The 22,970-nt window shown below is 40.1% G+C and overlaps 1 protein-coding gene across 17 annotated transcripts in view; it reads right to left on the bottom strand.

The window, feature by feature from the left end:
* Positions 1–9,760: 9,760 nt before the first annotated feature.
* The window catches only part of Pum2 (pumilio RNA binding family member 2), an 83,783-nt gene continuing 70,573 nt past the window's right edge, over positions 9,761–22,970 (bottom strand). For 7 of the 17 annotated variants that reach the window (XM_021201794.1, XM_029540857.1, XM_029540858.1 and 4 more), the window contains 8 exons: positions 18,102–18,369; positions 17,672–17,801; positions 17,383–17,517; positions 15,086–15,223; positions 14,099–14,224; positions 13,818–13,939; positions 13,383–13,575; positions 10,886–12,743 (listed from right to left, as the gene is read on the bottom strand). In XM_021201794.1, coding sequence (XP_021057453.1) covers positions 12,612–12,743; positions 13,383–13,575; positions 13,818–13,939; positions 14,099–14,224; positions 15,086–15,223; positions 17,383–17,517; positions 17,672–17,801; positions 18,102–18,369 — 1,244 coding nt within the window. In that variant the 3' untranslated portion in view covers positions 10,886–12,611. Of the gene's footprint in view, positions 12,744–13,382; positions 13,576–13,817; positions 13,940–14,098; positions 14,225–15,085; positions 15,224–17,382; positions 17,518–17,671; positions 17,802–18,101; positions 18,370–22,970 lie in introns of all 17 variants that reach the window. The other 10 variants (XM_021201806.2, XM_021201797.2, XM_029540866.1 and 7 more) reach the window with 3 other exon arrangements.

The raw sequence follows: 22,970 nt of genomic DNA, 5'->3' as shown, positions 1-22,970 counted from the left end.
AACACTATCCCTAGATGAAGAGCTATAGACAATCAATGGGAGAGAGAGAGAGAGAGAGAGAGAGAGAGAGAGAGAGAGAGAGAGAGAGAAAGAGAGAGAGAGAGAGAATGGTAGGGCACTTGTCTTACTTGTATAAAGCCCTATACAATCTCACCACTACAAAATACATAAATAAATTCTAGATGACTACCTTTCAGCTTCACTCAAATAATCCAGAATAATTTTCCCCTATCTCCAAATGTACATCTTAATTACAACTTAATTCACAACTGTAGTCAACCCAGATGCCACCCCCCCCCAACCCATCCCCTGCTCCATTCTTTTGCCCTGTAAGGTAACACACATGAGTTCCAGGGAGGGGAATAGAGTTTGATGTTTGTTTTATTTATGTGTGTCAGGATGGCTTTGTCCAGGCAGGAGGAACTCCCGACCCTTCAGAGCCACAGAGACAGGGTCAGAAATCCTCTGGTCACTTGACTAAGGACCAGGTGCAGAGAAGGAGGCCGAAGCCTGGAACATGGGGAAGGCCAGCGGAACGCAGCTACCCTGAGTTTAGCAGGGTGGGGACCAGAAGAGGTGGGGATGGAAGATGAGATGGAGAGGGGGAGCAGGGGGGATGGAAGATAAGACGGACTGGGTGCAGGCACACACGGCTGGAAACGCAGCTACATACAGCATAGTTCCAGACAGCATGGGAAAGGGTTCCTGAGCACTGAGGTTACGTAGTGGGCCCCACCCAAGGGTAGTGACTCAGTCTAGGCTCTCTCAAGAAGCCGCCTTTGTTGAAGACTTGGACAGGAAGCTCTCGTGAAGGTGGGTGTGCCAGCACCAGCTACACCCTGCCAGGTGTGCCAAGAAGAGTCACCCTGAGCCACTTCCTGGGGTGGCATGGCTCACTCCTGCCCCCCCCCCCCGGCAGGTATCCCACACACCAATCATCAATGATCCAGTGTCTGAGCCATCCAGGCTCCCTCGGCACTCCGCCCCAGCCACTGTGGGAAGGGGACCAATATAAATGATTCTAGTGTGGGACAAGTGGAAAGGTGAATCTCTGCAGGGACTCACACAGGTAATGAAGGCTCGCAGTGTCTTTTTGCACACTCTTAGAGTCACTTTGCCTGGGGAACTTTGGGCAAACATAGTAACACTTTGATTTGCCCCTCTGAATTACGGAATCCAAGTGCCTACCTACCTTGGGGACTTGAGGTGCGTTGGGAGATAAACCCTTCTCCAGGAGACATGAGCCTGGACACACACATGCATGTGGCACTCCCTGCCTCAAGGGAGACTAAAGATGTCCCAGTTAGGAGGGTCAGAGACAGAGGTGGGTATACATGACAATCTGTCTAGCCTCCCTGTAACTTTGGGCAAGTTCCTTAAAGTATTCTGACTAAATACCTGTAAAACACTAAGCATTTTCCATACACAAACCAGGGCCCTAGAGCTGAGAGAGAGTGCTACAGGGATTCCTGGGCTCACCAGCAGGGGCATAAACCACAAGGTTTTGTTGGTCCAGGATCCGACTGCATGTACAGACTGCATGTATGGGAGTGCCTTTCTTCCAGCTCTGAGATCCAGATGCAAATTTATATAATATGTCAGCCACTGAGTTCCTTCACCTTAAAGTCACTGCCAATTCCTTTAATGAGACTGTGTGGGCAAAGGTTGCGATGTGAGAGCTTTGAAGATAACATTTGACCTGTAGAAGTGATGCCTCCTTTGGGGACAGAGAGTGTGGGGGAGGGGGAGGGGAAGGGAGGGAGAGAGACTTGATTATAAGAACCCCAATGTCTGGCTTTTCCAGCAGAGCCAGAAGCAGAGTATACAGCAATACACTGAAGCCACGGGTGATACACGGGTCCTTCTAGCTCCCGAGCCCCTGGGGATCTGAGGCCCAGGGCCCCAGCACAGCGGTGAAATGTGTGCACTTTGGTGGCCAACTGGATTTAAACTCCAGCCATGTTGGACAAGTCGCAGAACCTCTAAGCTTCATTTCTTGTTCCCATGTGACGCCAGTTCGTTCCTCACTGAGTCGGGACGAGGGTTGTCTTGGTCCATCCTGTGCTACTCTAGCAGAACGTCACAGGCTAGGAAATGTGTACTAACTAGAAGTTGATTTGGATCACTGTTCTGTAGGCTGGGGTCTTCTCGTTCCACCCTCTCTTGGCAGAAACAAAAGGAGAGAAGAGAAGCAACACCAGGGGTTAGGGGAGCTAACTCGTTCTTCATAAGGGAATCCTTCTGAGGCAACGGCAACAACCCATCCAGAGCCCCCATGACCTGTCCACCGAACGGTCCACCTCCCACGGCTGCCCTCTGTGCAGGGGGTTACCAGAACAAGGAAACATCTTGTAAGCATAGCCGGGATGGAATGAGGTAGAATACACAAAACAGTGTCTGGCTCTTAATATGTGTTCTAGAATTCTCAGTGGCTGCTTTTATTATAGTCTGTAACATCAGACTGTGATTTTAGAACCCACATCCGTGGAGATCTGAAGAAACCTTTTGTAATTGGCAGAGTTTGTTTTTCTCTGGTCTCAGTTCTGCCAGTTGGTGATCCCCAGAGACCACACAGGCCCTGGCAGCCTCTCCTGGGCCCTGATATCTCTGCTTTTCCTATATACTGACTGCCCCATGTGCAATGTGAATGTATAGGTGTGTGTGTGTGTGTGTGTGTGCGTGCACACAGTTTATGTCACACAGGCTATGGGATCTCTTCAGTAGTATTGATCTTCTCATTCTCCTTTTAGAGTCTGGCAGGGTGCTGGTTAAGACAAAAAGCAGCCAGGCATGGTTGTTCCTAGCGCTGGAGAGGCAGAGACAGGAGGATCTTTGTGAGTTAAGGCCAGCCTGGTCTACAGTTCCCTGCCTTGAAAAACCATAGCAAAAAGACAAATAGGAATTCCCTCAGCTGTCAGGGTGGGGCTGTGAGGTAGTGGATTGGAAGATAATCTTTGCCCTTGGGGCCCTCCAGAGACAAACTCATTGAACTGACATTCTGTCAAGACACAGAGCGCAATGGGAGTCGGCAGGTCTGTTGTCCCAGCTACAGACTGAAGGAAGGGTGTGCCAGGAAGAGTGCAAGTGTGAGCTAGTTGGGAAAGCTGTCAAGTGACCTGCCTGGTCTGTTCTGAGGGGGAAGGTGGAGTGAGCTGACATCACAGAAAGGGATAAGGGTACCACAGGTTGTTTTGTTTGATTTTTTTAGGGTTTTTGGTTTTTTTGGTTTTTCGAGGCAGGGTTTCTCCGTGTAGCCCTGGCTGTCTCACGCTGTAGACCAGGCTGGCCTCGAACTCAGAAATCCGCTTGCCTCTGCCTCCTGAGTGCTGGGATTAAAGGAGTGCGCCACCACGCCTGGCTTCTTCTTCTTATTTTTTTTTTTATTTTTTTTTTTTTAATTTTGGAGGTGCCAGAGTTTTTAGTTTTGGAATTATTTATTTATTTTATGTATGCGTACACTGTAGCTGTCTTCAGACACACCAGAGGAGGGCATCTGATCCTTTTACAGATGTGCGTGAGCTATTAACCACTGAGCCATCTCTGCAGCCCAGGGTACCACAGTTTTAAGGGTATTGCTTTTTTGTTTTTTTAAGATTTATTTATATGAGTACACTCACCAGAAGGAGATTACGGATGGTTGTGAGCCTGTGCGGTTGCTGGGATTTGAACTCAGGACCTCTGGAAGAGCAGTCAGTGCTCTTAACCGCTGAGCCATCTCTCCTAATCTTAGTCTGGGTTGAGAAGGTGGGAAGAGAAGAGCCTAGCCCTGCCCACAGCTCTCTGTCTATTGGCCATCACAAACAGTCACTCAGACTTTCCTTATTAAACTCTGCTATTGTCCTTGCTCTCTGGTCACTGAGGTAGAAGGCCAGTTTAAGGTCAGCCTGGGTTACATATTGAGACTTCTGTCTCAAAGAGGAAATGAACAAAAACTAGGCTTTGTTATTATTTCCATGAAATTAATATTTGCTGGTTATAACAAACTGAAGCTATACCAAAGCTCTGGTAACAGCTTAGTATGAAATTTTCCAAGGAGGTTCTTGAGTTAACGCTTTTATGTTCAACAATGACATATGTTTGGCATACGTGTAGATTCATCTCACTAAAAAAGTGACGCTCAGTAGTTAAGAGCACTTGCTGCTCTTTCTGGGGCCTAGAATTCAGTTCCCAGTATCCATGTTGGCTCACAAGCATCCATAACTCCAGTTCCAGTAGTGTTCTAGCGCCCTCTTCTGGCTTCCTCAGGAACTGAAAATGCACATGTATGTATGATGTATGTATGTATGTATGTATACACACACACACAGAGATATATATAGTGTGCGTGGCGTGTCTCAGGAAGAAGTCCATATGGGCTGTCTTCCTCTATTGCTATCCATCTTTTTTTTTTGAGACGAGGTCTCACATTGAACTTGGACCTCACCAATTTAGCAAGATTGTTTTTTCAGCAAACTCCAGTGATCGCCTGCCTCTGCCTCCCCAGCACAGGAATTATAGGCCTAGGCTGTATTTGTTGTTGTTTGTTCATGGGTTCTGGGATCTGAGTTTAGGTCTCTGTGGTTGCACTTGGTTATTTATTTCTTTTGGGATGAGGTCCATCGTGTTGCTTGTTAATGTTAGAAGCCTGGCCGAAAACTCAGGTTTCAGTGATCAGTCTCCCAAATAACTGGGATTACAGGTTCACCAGCATACTTGGCTTGCGGGCCATTTTTAAAACTACAGCCTGGGAGTTCAGGTGCATGCCTGTATATCTTAGTATTGGGAAGGTGGAGGAAGGAGGATCAGGATCACGGATATAAAGAATTCAAACAAGCCAGGTGATTTCGGCACACATCTGTAATTCCAGCACTTGGGAGGCAGAGGCAGGCGGATCTCCCAGGGTGAGGCCAGCCTGGTCTACAGAGTGAGTTCCAGGACAGCCAGGGCTACACAGAGAAACCCTGTCTAAAACCCCACCCCTCCAGAACTTAACCCATAGAGGCAGAGAGACAAAATAAAACACTTTTCCACTCCTACCTCTTCCCTGTACTCCCCTCTCCCCAATTTAGCTGGAATTTATTCCTGTCTTTCCCTGCCAACTTGTATACACAAATGGTGTGTACACACACGACGGAGTATGTGTGCTTTTAAATACCTCCTGTGACTTCCTTTTAGGACTTAGCTCTATGTATTAGAAAGTCCAGACTCACTGGGAATTGGTGACAGAGGCAGGCAGAACTCCCAGCTTGAGGACAGCTTGGTCTACAGAGTTGAATTCCAGGACAGCCAGGGCTACACAGAGTAGGGTGGGCTGGGGAGGAGTCCAGATTCCATTTTGCAGCTAGAAACTCTCAGCGTGGCTCTGCATTAACTTATTTAACCTTCTGGGTTCTGCTAGGTGGATTTTTGTTTTTCAAATAAATACTTTGCTATTAGAATCAACGCTGCTGGGATTTTCAGGTGGACATATCGCTAAGGCAACTCTCCTTCAGGACCAACGGAGGCAAGCTGCGGTGGCAGAGGCTCTGACTTTCCCTATGATTTGATAAAGGCTCTGTTTGCACGAACTTTGCCACCTTTTTAAAAAAATTGTACCAAGCCTAATTCAGGCACTTGGAAGCCTGCACTGGCGGGTGGAGAGGTCAGGGAAGGGTTGCCAGAAGACTACTGCTTAGGAACAACTGGCAAGCAGAGGCGCAGGTAGAAAAAGATGCCAGGAGGAGGCAGGCCCTAAGAGCCAGGGCCATTGTTTCCCAAATATTCAGGGCGAGTGAGGGACCTGGAGCAGGTAGGACTGATGGGACACTGGCTACAGCGGGTGAAGGGCCTTAAATGCCAAGCTAGAGTGAATATTGCCTCACTTGGGCTTCAAAGACCTGGGGCAGAACATTCCCTACTTACACACTCTCAGCTGGTATCTTGGGAAGGGATAGAAGCCTGTGGATGGGACCAGAAACTCACACCTGGAAAAAGCCTGTCAGAGGTCCAACCCTGGGTGAGGAGGGGTGTCCAGAACTTTCCTCTTTTTCTTCTTCTCCTCTCCCCCATCTCTGCCTTTCTTTGTATTCCCTGCTGCCCCCCATCACTCTCCTCCTTCACCTACGCTTAAGTTGAATTCCTGGACTCAACTTCGAGCTTAACTAAGACACCCGCCAAGCACATTCTCCTGTTTGACCCTGCAATGACTGATGTGGTATATCTTTAGTTGTGATGATATATGGGTACATTCTTAGTCACAAGCCTTGGCTTCCTCTAGGATTGTTCTTGGTAGTTGTGCTTGTCAGTGTGTGTGTGTGTGTGTGTGTGTACCTCTGACAGAGGCTACAGTCATCTTGGGAAAACGAAAATTGAGACAATGGCTTCAATCAAATCGACTTTAAGTCTGTGAGGCATTTTTTTAAAGTAATGATTGAAGTGGGAAGACACAGCTCACTGTGGGTGGGGCTAACTCTAGGCAGGTGATTCTTGTTGAACAAACCATGAAGAGCAAACTAGAATATTCTCCATGGTTCCTGCTGCTCTGAATTCTTGCTCTGATGACTGTGTTCAGGATATGTAAGCCAAATAAATAAATCCTTCCTCCCCAAGTTGCTTTTGGTTATAATTTACCTCAGCAATAGAGAACAAAGATTATTACTGAACAGTATTCCACCTTTAGGTTGCTTTGAATTTGTGGCAATTGTGGATATGGTCACATTAGCCTTCCATTCCTGTCAACAAATCACTGACATAAATATCTTGTAAGAATAGAGTTTGCAGCCATTACTGGCCCTGTTGCTTTCACTTTCAAGCAGTAGAGATGTAACATGTCTTGGTGACACTGGGTGACAAAACTGCTTCCTTGTAGTCAGGATACAGAAGGGAAGAAACTAGGACCCCACAATCCCCTTGGAGGAACAGCACACTTCCAGTGGGGTAAACCGCCCCCTTCCCCTTCCTCTCCTTCCAATACTTTCACTATCCGGAGGATGTGTGAGCCTTTGGGTGACAGTTCAGATGCAGTCTGTTAGAGCTGCTACAACCACTTTATGCCACCTTTTGATGGGGTCTTGTGTTTTGTATTCGGTGTGTGGAGGGGTAGACACCAAGGAGCAGGATTGGGGTCCTGTGGTAAGGCTAAGTTCATGTACATGGGGGTCTGTGCGCTGCTCCAGTACTGACCTTCATGCTGTCAAACTGACACCATGAGTGTGAGGCAGCCAGGAAAGGAGGAATGGGATGGGATGTCATCGCCCTCCCAAAGTGCCTTTCATTCTGAAGCAGCTGCTTCCCTGGGAAAACACCTGAGTGAGGTGTGGGCTAGGAGGGGAGAGGTTATCATCTGGAGTGAAACGTATGGCAAAATCACAAGCCAGGATGTTAAGAGCAGCCTCTAGGTTCTGGATGTTGGTGTCTGCTGGAAAGATCAGAACCTTTCAGCTAGAACAGACCAAAGAGTAGGTACCACCTGGCCAAATTCCTGCTTAGAACATTAGCCATACTGGATTTAGGGCACAGTGACTTCACTACAAAGACCTGTTATCAAGTTAGGTTGCATTTACAGGTTCCAGGTGGCCATAAACTGGTGAGACCCAATATTCAATCAGGTACACCACTGATCATGATGCAGACAGACTTAGACAAAATGCATTGTTTTATATGGTCATGGGACTACAGGAATCAGGGAGTAGAATGTGGTTTCAGTGACAAACGCCACCCCAACCCCGTTTTCCAGCATTTGAATGCTTGATTGGTACTCAGTTCATGTCTGTCTGGGGAACCTTAGGTATGCCCTTGCTGTAGGAAGTATGTCAGTGGGGATGGCTGTTTGAGAGCTTGAAGACTTCTCTGCTTGCTCCCTGCAAGTGAGCTCCCAACTGTTTCTGCCACGATGCCTGGTGCTTTCTGCCACGCTTCCTAGCTGTGAAGGTGACACTCTTACCCCACTAGGAACATTAAGCCCAAAGAAACCCTTCCTTCTTGCCCTGGTGGCTGTTATCACAGTCACAGCAGCATGCCATCTTTAGAAAACCCTGGGTGCACTTCCAGAACTCTAGCCTGAGGTCTGTAGTCAGACTTCTGGGGCATTATGGCCCAGTACTCCAAGGATAATCAATGTGTGCTGAGGAAAACCACCTTGACTTGCCAGGGATGTCCAAGAATTACCGGGGAATGTGCTTCATACAGAAGAGGTGTGAGACTTTGCTGGCATTTCTTTTCTGAGAAAGGCTGATTGGCTGGATAACTCCACACAGACACAGGCAGACAGACACACACCTACTAGACTTCTGTTCCCTTCAAGTCCAGAAATACTAGGAAGGAGTGGTTTATGCCAGTGGGCAAATTTTCCTTATTTCCACTTTCCTTGCTATAAAGCTAAATTACCAGTTCTTCTGAATTATTGTGGCTTCCTTCGGGCAAACCCAATTTGATGCAATGGGTAGGTGGGTACATGCTCAGACTTATCAATTGGCTGAGCTAGCCCAACTAATATATATCTGTGTACCATGTGGGTGTGGGTGCTCCTGGAAGTCAGGAGGCACTGGGACTGGAGTTTCAGGAGGTTGTGAGCCACCTAGTGTGGATAATGGAAACTGAACTGACCGGTCAGAGCACCAAGCACTCTTCATCCGCTGGCTCTTCAACAACAAAACTGCCAGGTTCCTACTATAACTAGGAAGCCTCCCTCCCCGACGTGTTCCCGCGGTGCTAGAGATGACCAAAGGCCTGACGATCGATGCTGGTCCAAGAGTTTCACATCACTGAGCTGTTATCCCTAACTCATCCCGACTGTTTAAACTTAAAACCTATGCATAGAACCTACAAACATTTAGGACTTAGTAGTTGGGCTTTTAACTTAAAGACCAAAGGACAGACCTCTACTTCCTTCTGTACCACACCTTGAACACTGCAGCCTCTCATCCTCCTGACTTCTAGGTCTAGAGCGCCTGCCTTGTTCCAGAAGCCTTACCCCAGGCCTGGGCAAGTTGGGGAGGAAGAGCAGACAATCAACAGTGTTCCTCTGAGTTCCTTACCCCTCTCTACTCAAACAATAACGTCCTGAGGACAGAGATGACTCAGCCCCTTTCTTGGGCATGATAATTCCAAGAGTGTCACCTTTCCCAAAAACTGCTTTCATAGCAGTGATCAAACCAAGATAAAACTAAACAACCGAAGTCAGAGATAAGCAATATTGTATAATGGTGTTTCCTTTTCCCACCTATGGAAGGAACAAAAACTAAAACTAGCATGTCTCCATATTAAGAGTGGCACATGCCTTTAATTCCAGCACTAGAGGGGCTCTATGAAGTCAACCTGGTTTACAGAGAGTTCCATGACAGCCAAGAGCTATTCAGTGAAACTCTGTCTTGAAAAATCAAAACCCTCTACACACAAAAAACAAGCAACCAACCAAAAAAACAAAACACACAAAAACCCAACTAATAATCATAAAAGACTCAAACCCCGGGGCTGCAGAACTGGTTCAGCAAGTAAGGCCCTGAGTTCAACTCCCAGCAACCACATGGGGACTCACAACCATCTGTAATGGGATCTGATGCCCTCTTCTGCCATAGATCACATGCAGACAGAACACTCATATACATAAAACATGTAAGTAAATCTTTAGTTCACTAGGGCACCCAGGCTGCTGACAGTCAAAGTCTGGAAATAGTAAGATAAGTCTTAAACTCAGGTTTGAACCCAATGTGCATTTTCCTAGAACAGTCTCAAGTATATGCAGAAAACAAGCTGTGTCTGTGTGTGTGTGTGAAGTTAAGTGATGTAATCAGGCAATCTTGACTGAGATACAGAGGGATATTTTATCTAGAGAAAAACACAAGACCAGGTTTATTTCATACAATGTTATTCACACGTTTCATTTTCTAATTTATACATAATATACAAAGTGAAGATAACATTTCATTTGAGCCAGTAAGAGCCAGGACTTAGACAAACTGGTCCAGAAACAATCTACATCAAAAAGAGACTATTCAAGAATTAAAGCCTAAGTGGATTCTGCCCAATCAGATGTCTTTATTCTGTATTGTCAGATTTTTTTCTAAAGTTCCATGCCAACATACTAGAAGGTGGAATCAGGGTGGGCACCAAAACTGGCAGATCATAAATTTTCTACACAAACAGGTATTTTTCTAGAATATGCCTAAAAGTATCAGGAGGACTGGGTTGTCAGCACTGGGAAGTATGAATCAGGACTGCTAGAGGAGGATTCAGTTCCAAATAACTTTCTCTAGGACTTGCCACTTTTCTGAGCCGAGTGACAGCTGCCTGGGCATCCAAAGGGAAGGGTGAGGAAAACCAGAATGGGCTGCATTTCTGCAGGAAGAGCTGTTACTAATCTCTAACACCAACTACTTTGATCCAAAACCCTGGGCTGATGAGAGGAGGTTAAATCCAACCCAGGGCCAAGATACTCTGAGACTAGCAAAACAAAGTAGAAAAGGGGAGAAGAGAGTTATTCTACGTGAGAGAGAATACTGCTACTGTGACAGGGACATGCTGATGAACCAGTGTGACCGAGAATGGTGAAACATGGCCAGACTTAATGGCCTCACCAAGGAATGTTGTGTTTGAAAGCTAGAGTAACTCAGTATCAATGTTAAAGACTCCTGGCACCCCAAACTTCATGCCAAATTTTAAGGTTCATGATATGAGTAACACAAGGATAGAATCTTTATACTCAATATTGTGCTCTGATTGTTTTTCTTCTGCAGACCTCGAATAAAAAAATCCCTTCTACTATTCATCTGCCAGAAATAGCATGTTCCTTTCAGTTTTTAGCACTGAACATAAGTGGGTCAACATAAAGTTTATATAAAATACTGACTTCAACAAAATACAAAGCACTTTCTTTATCTTTCAGAAACTGAATATACAAAGCAATTTTTCCAAAATATTTTCATAGGCAAAGGATTAAAAACGATTTTAATTATACACATATGGTCACAATTTTGCCTTAAAAAGATTGTTGGGAAATGTACATAAGGCCGCTTGTAAATGTACATCATGTTACTGTTATAATGACTTATGTCCAGAGGAAAAAAAATGTTATCATACAGATTTGCTCTTACTTGGGAGTAGGCTATTCAAAAATACAGTACTCTTCTGTACAAAGAAAGAAAGTCACATCACACTTAAAGATGGAAAAAGCATTGGCCTCTGTGGTAATCAATCTCAGTCCAATACTTTCTATTCATTATGCACAATACCCTGACTTCAATTGAAAGTGATCCAGATCCTAGCATGTCCATTATTAACAGAGTCAACAACTATGTTATAAAACAAAATGTCTCCCACAATAATAACAAGAAAGCTGGTTCATACTTCGGAAACCATATAAAGATAAAAAATTTGTAAAAATCACTCTCGATTTGGAGAAATAAATTTACATTATACAACACTATATTGCCAGGTTAAGGGGCAGGGATGGAAATGTACACTAAGATGCAAATGTCTCCCAAAGAGAGAAAACAGATTCCATTTACAGCATGAAGGTTTACAAATGTACACCTGTACAACCAAGGAACGTCACTATGAAATTAGCAAGGCTTTCATAACAAACACTGAAACAAGATTTGCTTTCAAATTGTAAACTTACATCTACCCCTACACACACAATGCGTTTATTTATAGGAAGGGAAAAAAAGCTCTCTGAATATGCAATCATGCGTAAATGCTGAGCTATCACTTCACTTCTCAGTGGCCTCTCTCACCTCTATCGGGTTCCTACTTCATGTATCTACTATGAAAACGCAGAATAAACCAACACTTCCTCAACAGTCTAGTAATTCTATAATTAGAACAAAATATAAATCTCCATCCATTCTTGCTGCAAACCAAATTGAAAAGTCAGTGTGAGATTTAACTTTTCATTCTGTGCAGTTTTAACTGAATGGAAGTGCCACCATGATTTTGTTTCTAACTCATTACAGTTTTAAGTATATACAATTCTGTACATTGTCAGGGACATTATAGGACAGTAATTTTATTAAAACCATATCCACTGTAAATAATGTTATCTCAAATCATTTTATTCTTTTCTGTCTTTCTGAGTTTTTCTTTGCATGATAGTTTGTGAATTACCAAAATACAACTTAACTTTCTTTTTAAAATATTAATAATATTTATGCAGTTGATTGTTAATCTGTTATAAAAGGCTTCACACAAAGGAAAAAAATAAGAACTATAATTCTATATACATCTCTATAAACCTGTTGTGCTATGGGGTTGTAGACCTACCAGACTGCAAGCCAGTTTATTAAAATATTGTACTTTTCCCTTTAAAAACTATTTTTGTGACTTTACAAGGTATAAATTTACAAAATATGTGACAACTTTTTTTCCTTTTTTTTTTGTGGGGGGGGGACACAGTTACATCATATACAGGCATTCTGTGCTTCACCAGAAATCCAATCTGATAGGTCTCCACTCAGGGTTGAATATAATTTATAATTCACCACCCCCACCCCCTAAATATACACAAGAACCTTAAAAATTTACAAATGGATGAAGAAAGTCAATAAATAGTTTTGCTTTAAAAAAAAAAATCAAAGATTCATAGTTGAATTGTGTTTTGATAATTCACAAAGAAAACCCATTCTTTGAACATGGTTAAATCATCTTCTCTCTTGTCCTTACAGCATTCCATTTGGTGGTCCTCCAATTGGCCCTAGATCTGGGCTGTTTTTCAAATAGTATTTTTCCAACTTGGCCAGTATATGCTTCCCGTATGTGTATTTACGAAGAGTAGTAATGTGAGGTCGAATCTGAAAAATAAATAATCTTGTAAAAAAATCTAAGTTATTATAGTTTCTGGCTTTTAATTGTGTGTGTGTGTGTGTGTGTGTGTGTGTGTGTGTATACATGCAAGTCACAGTATGTGGAGGTCAGAGGACAACTTGATCCCCACTGTGTGGGTCGTGGAGACTGAACTCAGGCTTGGTGACAAGTTTATCTACCTTGCCTAGTTTCTGATTTAAAAATAGCTCCTTAGCCATGAAAATCTGTCAAAAATGTTTAAAGGGGCATTTAAACACTCTTTTTGTACAATGAATAAACAAGCCACTGTTGTGTCATATGCAGACAAGGGGAACAAGTAGTGCACTAGGGAACTGCTATGCTCTTCAAACTTATCCTGCTCCTTTCCAGCTAGACCTGCAGTGAATACAGTAACTGTCACAGACAAGACAGGCACTTTTTTTTTTACCAGATACACAAGCTTATATGATTCCTGTGTATAAACAGGCAATGTCTAGGAAATCAACCTACAGAAATATCATTTTACTGAGCAGACTAAGCTATCCATGTCCTTTAACAGATTTCTACTGTGGAGAAATTAAGCCTATGAAAGTCCATGTGCAATCAAAAGCCACATGGATGGAGTGAGTTCCTGATCATGGTGTTACCTTGTGCATGATTATCTTTCTCTGAGCAGGCTCGGCCATATCAATCATCTTCTGAACCACATAGTTGGCATACTGATCCTTCATCATGGTGTATAAGGCACTGTGAGGACCATCATTCTGACAGCAGACCTCATCAATCAGTAAAGCTCTCTCAGCACGGGAGGCATGAGTAACACACTTTTCTACTACATTGCTAAAAATTAACGGCACATACACAGAAACAGAAACTTTGTTAGTTTTTTTTCTTTACAGCAAAATATTTTTACTTTTCAATTTGTTCTACCTACCAGAAAGCAAAAGACAGAATCTCATTCTATAATCACTTTTAAAACAGAAATTGGTACTGTAGGACACACAACTTGATACCCATAAACTTAATTCTGGGCCTGTTAGAAAGTGCACAGAAAGAGCTGGAAGAACTAACTACTACAATACCTGGCAAATTTGTGTTGACTCAGGGCTAAGACCTTTCCTCTTATTTCAGAAACAATTTTGCTCTTGTCTTCAGGTCGACCATGTTCCAGTACATGCTGAATAACATAATTGCCATACTGATCCTATGACAGACATTTAAAAATTACTTTCCATCCTTAAAAATAATGACTAAGAAAAAATGTTTAACAACAAATTACATTTCTGAAAGAAAAAACAAAAACAAAAACAAAACAAAATCAAAAAATCAAAATACAGACACCTGAAATTATTAGGAGACATACCTGTACCAACTGTTCTGTGTGTTGGTGAAGTTCTTCTAAGATGGGTAAGGTCTGCTCTGCGGTGCAGTGCTCTAAGATACGCTGAATGACTCTGCAGCCATAAGGATGGGTTGAAAGCACAAATACCTTGAAATAAATAGAAAGATTGAAAAACGTACATTTTCTGTTATTTTTGAATCATCGTGTGAGGCAGATAAATGACAACACAGTAACCCAGTTTAAACTGGCCAAGTGGTAGATACATAGTTAACATAATTGGAATGTTTGCATCTCGCAGCACTTATGATAGAGGCCAACCCAGGAAGTCTGTTTTTCTTTTCACCATGTGGGATCTGGGGAAATCAAACTCAAGTCACCAGGCTTGATGACACTTCTTTTACTTGCCGAGCCACCCAGATGGCCTAAAGATAATTTTCATCAAAAAGGAATCTAATGAGCTGCCTAGCTTGTGTAAGGCCCAGGGTTCAATCCTCAGGACAACAGCCCAAACAACACAGTAAAAGAACCTAGCCACAGGACCAAGAGTGGATGATAGTGTAAATGAATGGATTTGGGAGAGAGCAGCTCAGCAGTGTGGCCAGGACTATCAACCATTGTGGTTTTGGTACTGACTGGTAGTTATTTTGCCTTTGTAAACATAGTTTTATGTCCTTTTTCCTCCTTGGGATTACAGAAAACAAGTTTGTAACTACTTTTATCTAATGACTTTATTAAGGAGGCCCACATTTTAATGGACATTCAGTTTTTTTTTTGAGACAGGTCTCACATATTCTGATTCTCAGACATGACACCTAGCTGAGAATGACACTGAACTTTCATCCAATGCCCTTGCTTCCATCTCCCGGGCACTTGAGATTACAGGTGTGTTCAACTGCACATAACTTACATTTACTAAAGTGCCAGGTATAAGCTTGTACTTGAAAGAATGCTAATATTCAAATTATAAAATGCTCTGCTAAGATTAACAATGCCAAAAATCAATCTTACTTGTCCTTTGAAAGCATCAATGATGAACTGCAGTGACTGTGGCTGAACACATTCAATACATTTTTGTACAACATGGTTTCCATTCTGATCTTTCACACATTTAAGTACATGACCATCTAGTTCCTTAACCATTTCACTCTGGAAAAGACATTTAAATAATTATTTCACCAAAAAAATCCAATAAAATTAAAAATATTTATATGGAATAGTTAAAAATATTAACACAGAACTAAGTACACTCAAAACCATTTTCTGTTTTTGCTTTTATATATAAAAATTTAGAAACCATTCAAGATAAAAAATATTAAAGCACATCACTGGATAGTAATGTCTCTGACACATGCTGACATAAACCAGTGATGTTGAACTTGACATATTTAAACTACAATTTTCACCGTGTACATGTTCTGCAATTATTGTTTTGTATTGTCTTTTTTTTTTTAACTCCTGGAGCTGAGGACCAAACCCAGAACCTTTCTACCACTGAGCTAAATCCCAACCCCACAACTATCTTTTTAAATAGGTATCTAATAGGTATCTAATAAAGTTTTTAAAGTTCTATTTTTGTGACATTTAGCATCTTTATCCTTTATTCCTAAGGAATCATTATGATTAGAACAGAGTAAACAATGGACTACTAGGTTATCTGCATTTCACTTATTATCAATTTAGTTTTATTACCGAAGGGCATTTTTTCTTGTTTACTGTCTTTGAAGGAATGGGCGCACAGATACAATCTAAAGGTACTCTAAAGGACTCAGTTACACTCTGACGTAATTACGGAGGACTCCTTCTAAGTCAACCTACAACATGGATTTATGATGCCAGACTAAATTACAAAATGAAATTAACATAAAATCTAAATAATATACTTTACAAATAACATTTATATTTAAGATTTAAAGATTATTTATTAACTAGTTCTCATTAAGATAGTCTCCGTCCCTTCTATTTCTAAATCCCCAAGGCTATGGAAAGGCTATGCTACTTTTGTTACCTATGGTAGAGACCTTCTTAAAGCTTTGAGTTATCAAATCTGTTGGTTTTCTCCACTGTGACATATTTCAATGAATCTAAAACTAAATATTTCTTCTGCAGGAATAATGGAGTTTTCCTACGGGTTTTTAATTTTGTGATTAAACCGCGAGTGTACTCACATGCTCGCATGCACTCACACGCGTGTGTGCATATACACCCCTCCCTACCACCACCTCCTCTTCGATGGCTAGTTTTATGTCAACCTGACACAAACTACAGTATTTTGGAAGAAAGAACATCAATTGAGAAAACGTTCCCATCAGATTGACCTGTGAGAAAGCCCGTGGTGCATTTTCTTAATTAGTGACTGATGTGAAGGGTCCAAATCATTGCAGGAGGGGTTGCTCTTAGTTAGGTGGTCCTGATGGATGCTGTAAGAAAGCAGGCTGAACAAGCCATGGAGAGTAATAGGGTGAGCATCACCCTTCCACCACCTCTTTATCAGCTCCTGCCCTCACTTCCAACATGGGAGAGACTGAAGAAGTAAACCCTTCCCCCCTCAGTTGTTTTTGGGTTATGGTGTTATATCACAGCAATGAAAATCAACTATGACAGCCTCATCCCCATTTTTAAACTGTAGATTTTACTTTTATTATAAGTCAAAACTGACTTTCTAAATTATTACTATAAACTTAAGAATGAGCATTTTGTTCAATTATATTCCCATGAACACATAAAGTAACTTCTTATTAAAAGTAAGCTTAAGATCACATAAGAACCTACTAAACAATTAGTGTGCCATATAGCATATACCTAAATACCTGGTAAATGAACATTTATTCTCATATATTACTCTCAATATTGTTGTCTTCTTCAAATTATTTTAAAGATTAGATTTGTAACTTAAAAGGAAGTCTAATGAAATGTGACAGAAATTACATTAGTCCATTATTAAAAAATTCCGACCATATATAAAATATACGTATTTCTTTTATCAGTATATTTGTGCCAAAAAAAAAGTATGTTTCTGTTTGAGATTGTGTCACATGTGTAGACCCCAAATAAACACTAGAACAGTAAAGAGCATGCTGAAACTGCAGATAAAAGGTAGCAAAGACACATCATCTGGCATTTTATCTGCCAAATGTAGGCACTCCATGGAGAGGCAGGGAATGGATCAAAGTTCTGCTTTAGAAACATTTTATGAAAAGATGTTAAGTCACCTACTAGAAATGTTTAGGTCATATTTCCTCAAGATTTTAAGGTAAAAAGAAATTTAATTTTAAATTAAATATTACAGAATTTTTATCTCAACTTACAATTACCTGCTGATCAGAAGAAATAGACTCTAATGCTTTTTGAATAACACGGCAGCCATACATCTGCAAGGCTAATGGTAGAACATGACCACGAATACGAGTAGCCAGGGCTAATTTCTGATCCAAACTTCCAAACTGAAAGATAGTATTGATAAGAAATGAATGTGACAGTACTTTGCAGTTACAAAGCTCATCAAATAGCATACTGGTTCCTGAAAATGACTGTTGCCCAACTTTAGAGCTATTTGCTAGCAAAACTGAATGAGTATATGAACATAAATGTACTTACCTCAAAAAACTTCTGTATAACATAGTTTCCAAAAACATCTGTCATTAATTGATAGGCTGCCTGTAGAATTTCATTAAATACCATCTGTCGTTCAGCTGGAGTAGCTCTCTCTAGCTTTTGCTGTATGAATCTATATGGGAAAAAATTTAAATTCTAAGACAATAAGCTAAAAATAACCTTTCTAAAATCATCTGCATTCCCCATCTGTGTGTGTGTAAAAAAGGATCTTGTGATATAGCTCAGGCTGACCTAAAATTCACTATGTACCACTTCAGTAAGCACAATTATAACTTTTTCTTTTATTCTGAGGGGGGAGGGGAGACTCATACACACTCACCACGTAGCTAGCTCAGGGAGAAACATGGTGATTACTTTCTATTTAAAGGTAGCCGTGTTCAAAACAAACAGAAGTGTAACCAGCCATACCTACCTGGAACCATGCTGGTCTTGAGAAAACTCGACTATATGTCCAATTAAGTCTCTGAGCTGAAGGTTGGGGAAGCGGTTGTTCCTGAAATCTTCCAATAACCTACTGCGGCCGGAGGGCATGATATCAGATCTATTATAGCGGAGCCGAGAAGGAGGAAAGAGCTGGCTGCTGGAGCTAAACAGACTGGAAGTGCTTGAAGCACTTCGGTATTTTGCTTCTGCTCCAGGTGCTGCAGAGATATACCGACCACTACCATTTGTCAGTCCTCCTACAACAAAGCAGCTGTGGTCAGCAAATATTTCTGACAAGTTATTCCACAGACAAAAGTCACAAAAACTATAAATTTAGTCAAATAAGCCTCAACAAACCTTTCCATGGTATTAACAGGCAAGTTATAATTAGCTAGTAAGATGCAGATCCAGAGCCATGGGGATGATTTAAATTCCAATTGCAGCCTCAGGAAGTAACTCAGTGGTAGAGTGTTTGCCTAGCACACTCAAGGCCCTGGGCTCCATCCCCAATACCACAGAAAAAAGGTCCATTTAGAGTATAATAGAGTAACATTGAGAGCTAAATCTGTACTTTTGGGGGAGACATTAAAAATATATTGCCAGATATATTTCAAGGTAAAGACAAGTCGTTTTTAGTCAATTTTTTAATGTCTGAAACTTTTAAAAACCCACAGTAAAATATGATTTTTGAAAACTAGAAAATGTTTTATTAAAAATATCTTATAAAATGTTATTTTGTAGATAAGGAATGATAGTAATAAGTTATCCTATAACCATAAGCCTCCAACTTGTTTATTCCATAGAAGAAAATGAAAGGCAGCTAACAGAAACAAACTTAAATGAGGAAATTGTTTCTATTATAAATAACAGCTAATGTACTTGACAGTGTCCTTTTAAAATGGAAAAAATGTAAATACGATTATAAAATGCAGATTTAGTAGTTTACAAAAGCAATATCCTTCATCAGCTGTACTTATACAAATTATATACAATAGTGCTACATAGTAGTCCAGGCCACAGTATAGAGATGATCCCAATACCAATGCAAAGTCAGAGACCTTAGAGTCCAAAGGAAATGAAAACAACCGGGAACAGTAAGTTTAATGCTAGAGTATGGACTCCTCTACCTTTAGCTACTCTAACTTAATTATTTTTCTCTGTTAAATTTCCCACTGCACAGTGCATTAAACATTTATTTGAATGATTAACCCTTTAGTAAGTATCACCAAACTACATGATATCCTGTATATCAGGTATTTACATTACAACTCATTAACAGTAGCAAAATTACAGTTATGAAGGAGCAGCAAAATAACTTTATGGCTGGGGGTCACTACAACATGAGGAACTGTATTAAAATGTGGCAGAATTCGGAGGGAGGAGAACCACTGATTTTAAGATTCTTAGGGAGAAAACCATGTGTTGATTTGATGGTGGCAGGTTGGAGTTCCATATCTTCCACCCACAGAAAATCCGAATCAACTACCAGAAGATCAAAGAGGATAAGGAAGAGGTTACCCTATGAAGCCTTCAGTGTATGGCCAAAACTACAAATTTAGTTTGGACCTCTAGTCTTCAGACCATTTCTGTTGTATGAAATCCCCTAGCTGTTCATTCACTGACAGGGAATACTGAGTGTTAATATGCTTTAACACGGAGTATATCACTTATCTCAGTATAAATGATAGGACAATAAGACATAGGAATGTTACTTCAATTTGTTAAAGTTGCAATAATACAGTATTCCCAAATGCATGGTTTTTCACATTATTTAAAAATTCTGTATGTACACATACTAAAATATACATCTATGTTGCTCTGCACTGGCAACGTTATTTTATGATATAACAATGTCATAGATAACATAATGCCATCATTTTAGTAACCCTGCAGCAATATAAATGTATTTATTTGTGTGAAAATAGGCCTGAGAAGCTAACAACTTAATTAAGAAAGTATACCTACTAATTAGTCATGCTGAATAATGAACTTAAAGGTTTTCAGTAATGCTCTGCTGCGTTCCAAGGAAAACATTTAATATTGTAAGTTTGGGAAATGACTATCATTATTAAAAAGGATATAAACTACTATATTTAAAATTTTCAATTAAATTTAATAATTAAATTTAGTCCCACATAATTAAGCATTTTTTGTTGGAAAAAGACAAGGACTGCATGTTTAAATACTTAAGTGATCCTAGCAAGAAGTATAACTTTGTCTATCATCTTAATAATGGGCTATTATAAAAGTACTAATGTAGCAATTCTGTCACATTAATGGAAAATTGTGAGAATATACAGACACTAACTGTAGACCAGAAATTCAGCTACTTAATAAGAAACTGCTTATTTTTAATGTTTTTGATTCTTTTCTAAAAGTAGTTTAGACATAATATAGTCTCTAGTTGCTTGAATTAAATGAATGGGTGTATGATATCATTACCGCCACACATGGTATTGAAAACCTCCCTCCCACAGACCAGGTTTTAACACACAACCCATATAGGCTTCACTCTTCAGACTGGTATTATATCATTTCCTCAAAAACTTACCGTGCCAACTCCATTACTCCATCAAAAAGGAGTAGATCTGTATGGTTTCAAAAACTGCATCTTTCATGAAAACTACCTCCTTCTATGATAATGAACACAAGAACACTCTGAAAAACTTATTTGCCCATTCCTCATTAAAAGGATCAGCAGGGTAAATTTCTACCAAGTAAGTATTATGAACACATGAGTAGAGGTTACTTCATTTTTTTTCTGGTTTTATCTGACTTCTTGCCTACATACTTCTTCCCATGGGGGTGGGGGGTAGGACCATTAAGGTGCATCTGTATTTTTTCCCCAAATATTTCTAGTAAGATTCATGGATAGTGGCCTTAAATTTTTTTTTTAAAAAGGGTTTATTTATTTTCCTCGGTGTGAGTACTTTTCCTGCATGTTATGTATGTGCACCATATACACGCCTGGTGCCCTCAGAGGTCAGAAGACGACATCAATCCCTTGGAACAAGAGTGACACATGACAGTAAGGTAGATACTGGGAACTGAAATCCAGTCCTCTCCAACAGCACTAAGTGCTCATCTTAGCCAACGAGCCACCTCTCCAGCAACTTAGGTGCCTTTCTTGATTGGGATTAGAATATTATGGGAGTTGAGATTTTTCTCTTTAAAGCCATGATTATTATCAAGTATTTAGTAGTATCTTTGATTCTGCTATATAGAATATAGTAGATGAATATAAATTGTATCTTGAGCACGCACAAGCACATTTATTTTCTCCCTTGGAGTTATTAAGTGGTGGTAAAGGAATGAACTGGGATAGGATTGTGAAAGATATATCAAGCTTAGAAGAATCTTTAAAAAATAATAACTATACACATACAAAGCAGAGTAAAAAACCCACAACTGACCCAAAAGAACACCCCCCAAAACCACGAAGACGTTGATTTTGTAGTACAATAATTACATACATACCAAATTAAAAAAAAAAAAATCTGAAATCCACAAACTTTGTGACCCTATCTGCTACAAGAAACTGTTGCCCAAGCTGGCCTTGAACTTAATCTTTCTGCCTAAATGCTAGGATCACAAGAGTATACTAGACTCCAGACTACTTAGCTGAGTCTAATATTTCTTCCAGTTATAGAAATAACTTTCTTATTTGTAATCTATTGGGAAAAATAAACCTATAAACAATACTAAGTACAAACCTGCTAGCAACAAACAACATAAAAACTATAAAGGGAAGCTACTGGTTCTACTGGCGAGAACTATTACCTTCCTACAGAAATAAAGTATTTAACACAGTAAGGCAACAAGGCCACAGAAGTACAAACCTAAGGATGGTGAATAAAGGCTGGGTTCTTTTTCAGCCAGAGTACATCACATTAAGTATTCAATACTGGATAAATTTTAAATGTTTAGAACTTTTCTTGTATTCAATTCTCATCACTACCAAAAAAATCACAAACCACACCAAACCAAGTCTAAAGCAGTAGTTAATAAGCTACATGAAAGACAGAAACTGAATAAGCAATTCATCTCAGTATGAATTAAATTGCTCAATTATGAGTATTTGTAAAGCCATAAAGACCTATACCAATTAATAATTTTAAAATGAGTAATAAACCATTTTAAGACAGGTATTGAAATAAATTTAATATAGTCAACTAACAAGCAAAAGTCTAAAGATAACACAAACAAATTCACTTTTCCCATCAAGTTACAATACATTAAGTTAAAATTTGCTATATTTGTTATTATATAAATATTTAAGATTCTAAAGTTGTATCTATAATATCCTTTTCACTTATTCAGACAGATATTACAAAAGCATCTTTTGAGAAGTATATGAGGAAGCCACACAGGCATGATCAAAAAACTGTTCTGTCTCTTATTTTATGACTGAAAACTAACCAGTTCATTTAAAACTGGTGTGGTGTGTGTGAATCAAGAACCAAAGCTTACTGCTCTCATTCATTCAGACATACAACTGCTCCAAGAAGGCAACTCACTGATAATACCATCTTTGTCATACATTAGAGTAGCAACTATGGTCATGAATAAGGTAATTAAATGAGCATATGTATTTCTGGGTATTCTTATTTGTCTTTGCTAATGTCAAAATTCTAGTTATTACGATTGTTTAAGTTTTGGTACTTGACAGTATGAAGTTCTTTTTAAGTGTACTTCTAGACTATTTTGAGTATTCTTGGTTATACTTTTCTAACTAGATTTTCAAAATCAGTTAATAAGTTTTTTTCCTAAAAACCTGAAGGGGGAAAAAAAAAACAAACAATAGATTAAATGCACCCATTTAGTAGAAGATAGTTGATACCTTTGTAATACTTCCAAC

This window comes from Mus pahari, chromosome 7, assembly GCF_900095145.1.
Source record: "Mus pahari chromosome 7, PAHARI_EIJ_v1.1, whole genome shotgun sequence".
Classification (NCBI taxonomy): Eukaryota; Metazoa; Chordata; class Mammalia; order Rodentia; family Muridae; genus Mus; species Mus pahari.
The sequence above is the reverse complement of the archived record's forward strand: the minus strand, read 5'-3'. Positions and strand labels throughout refer to the sequence as shown.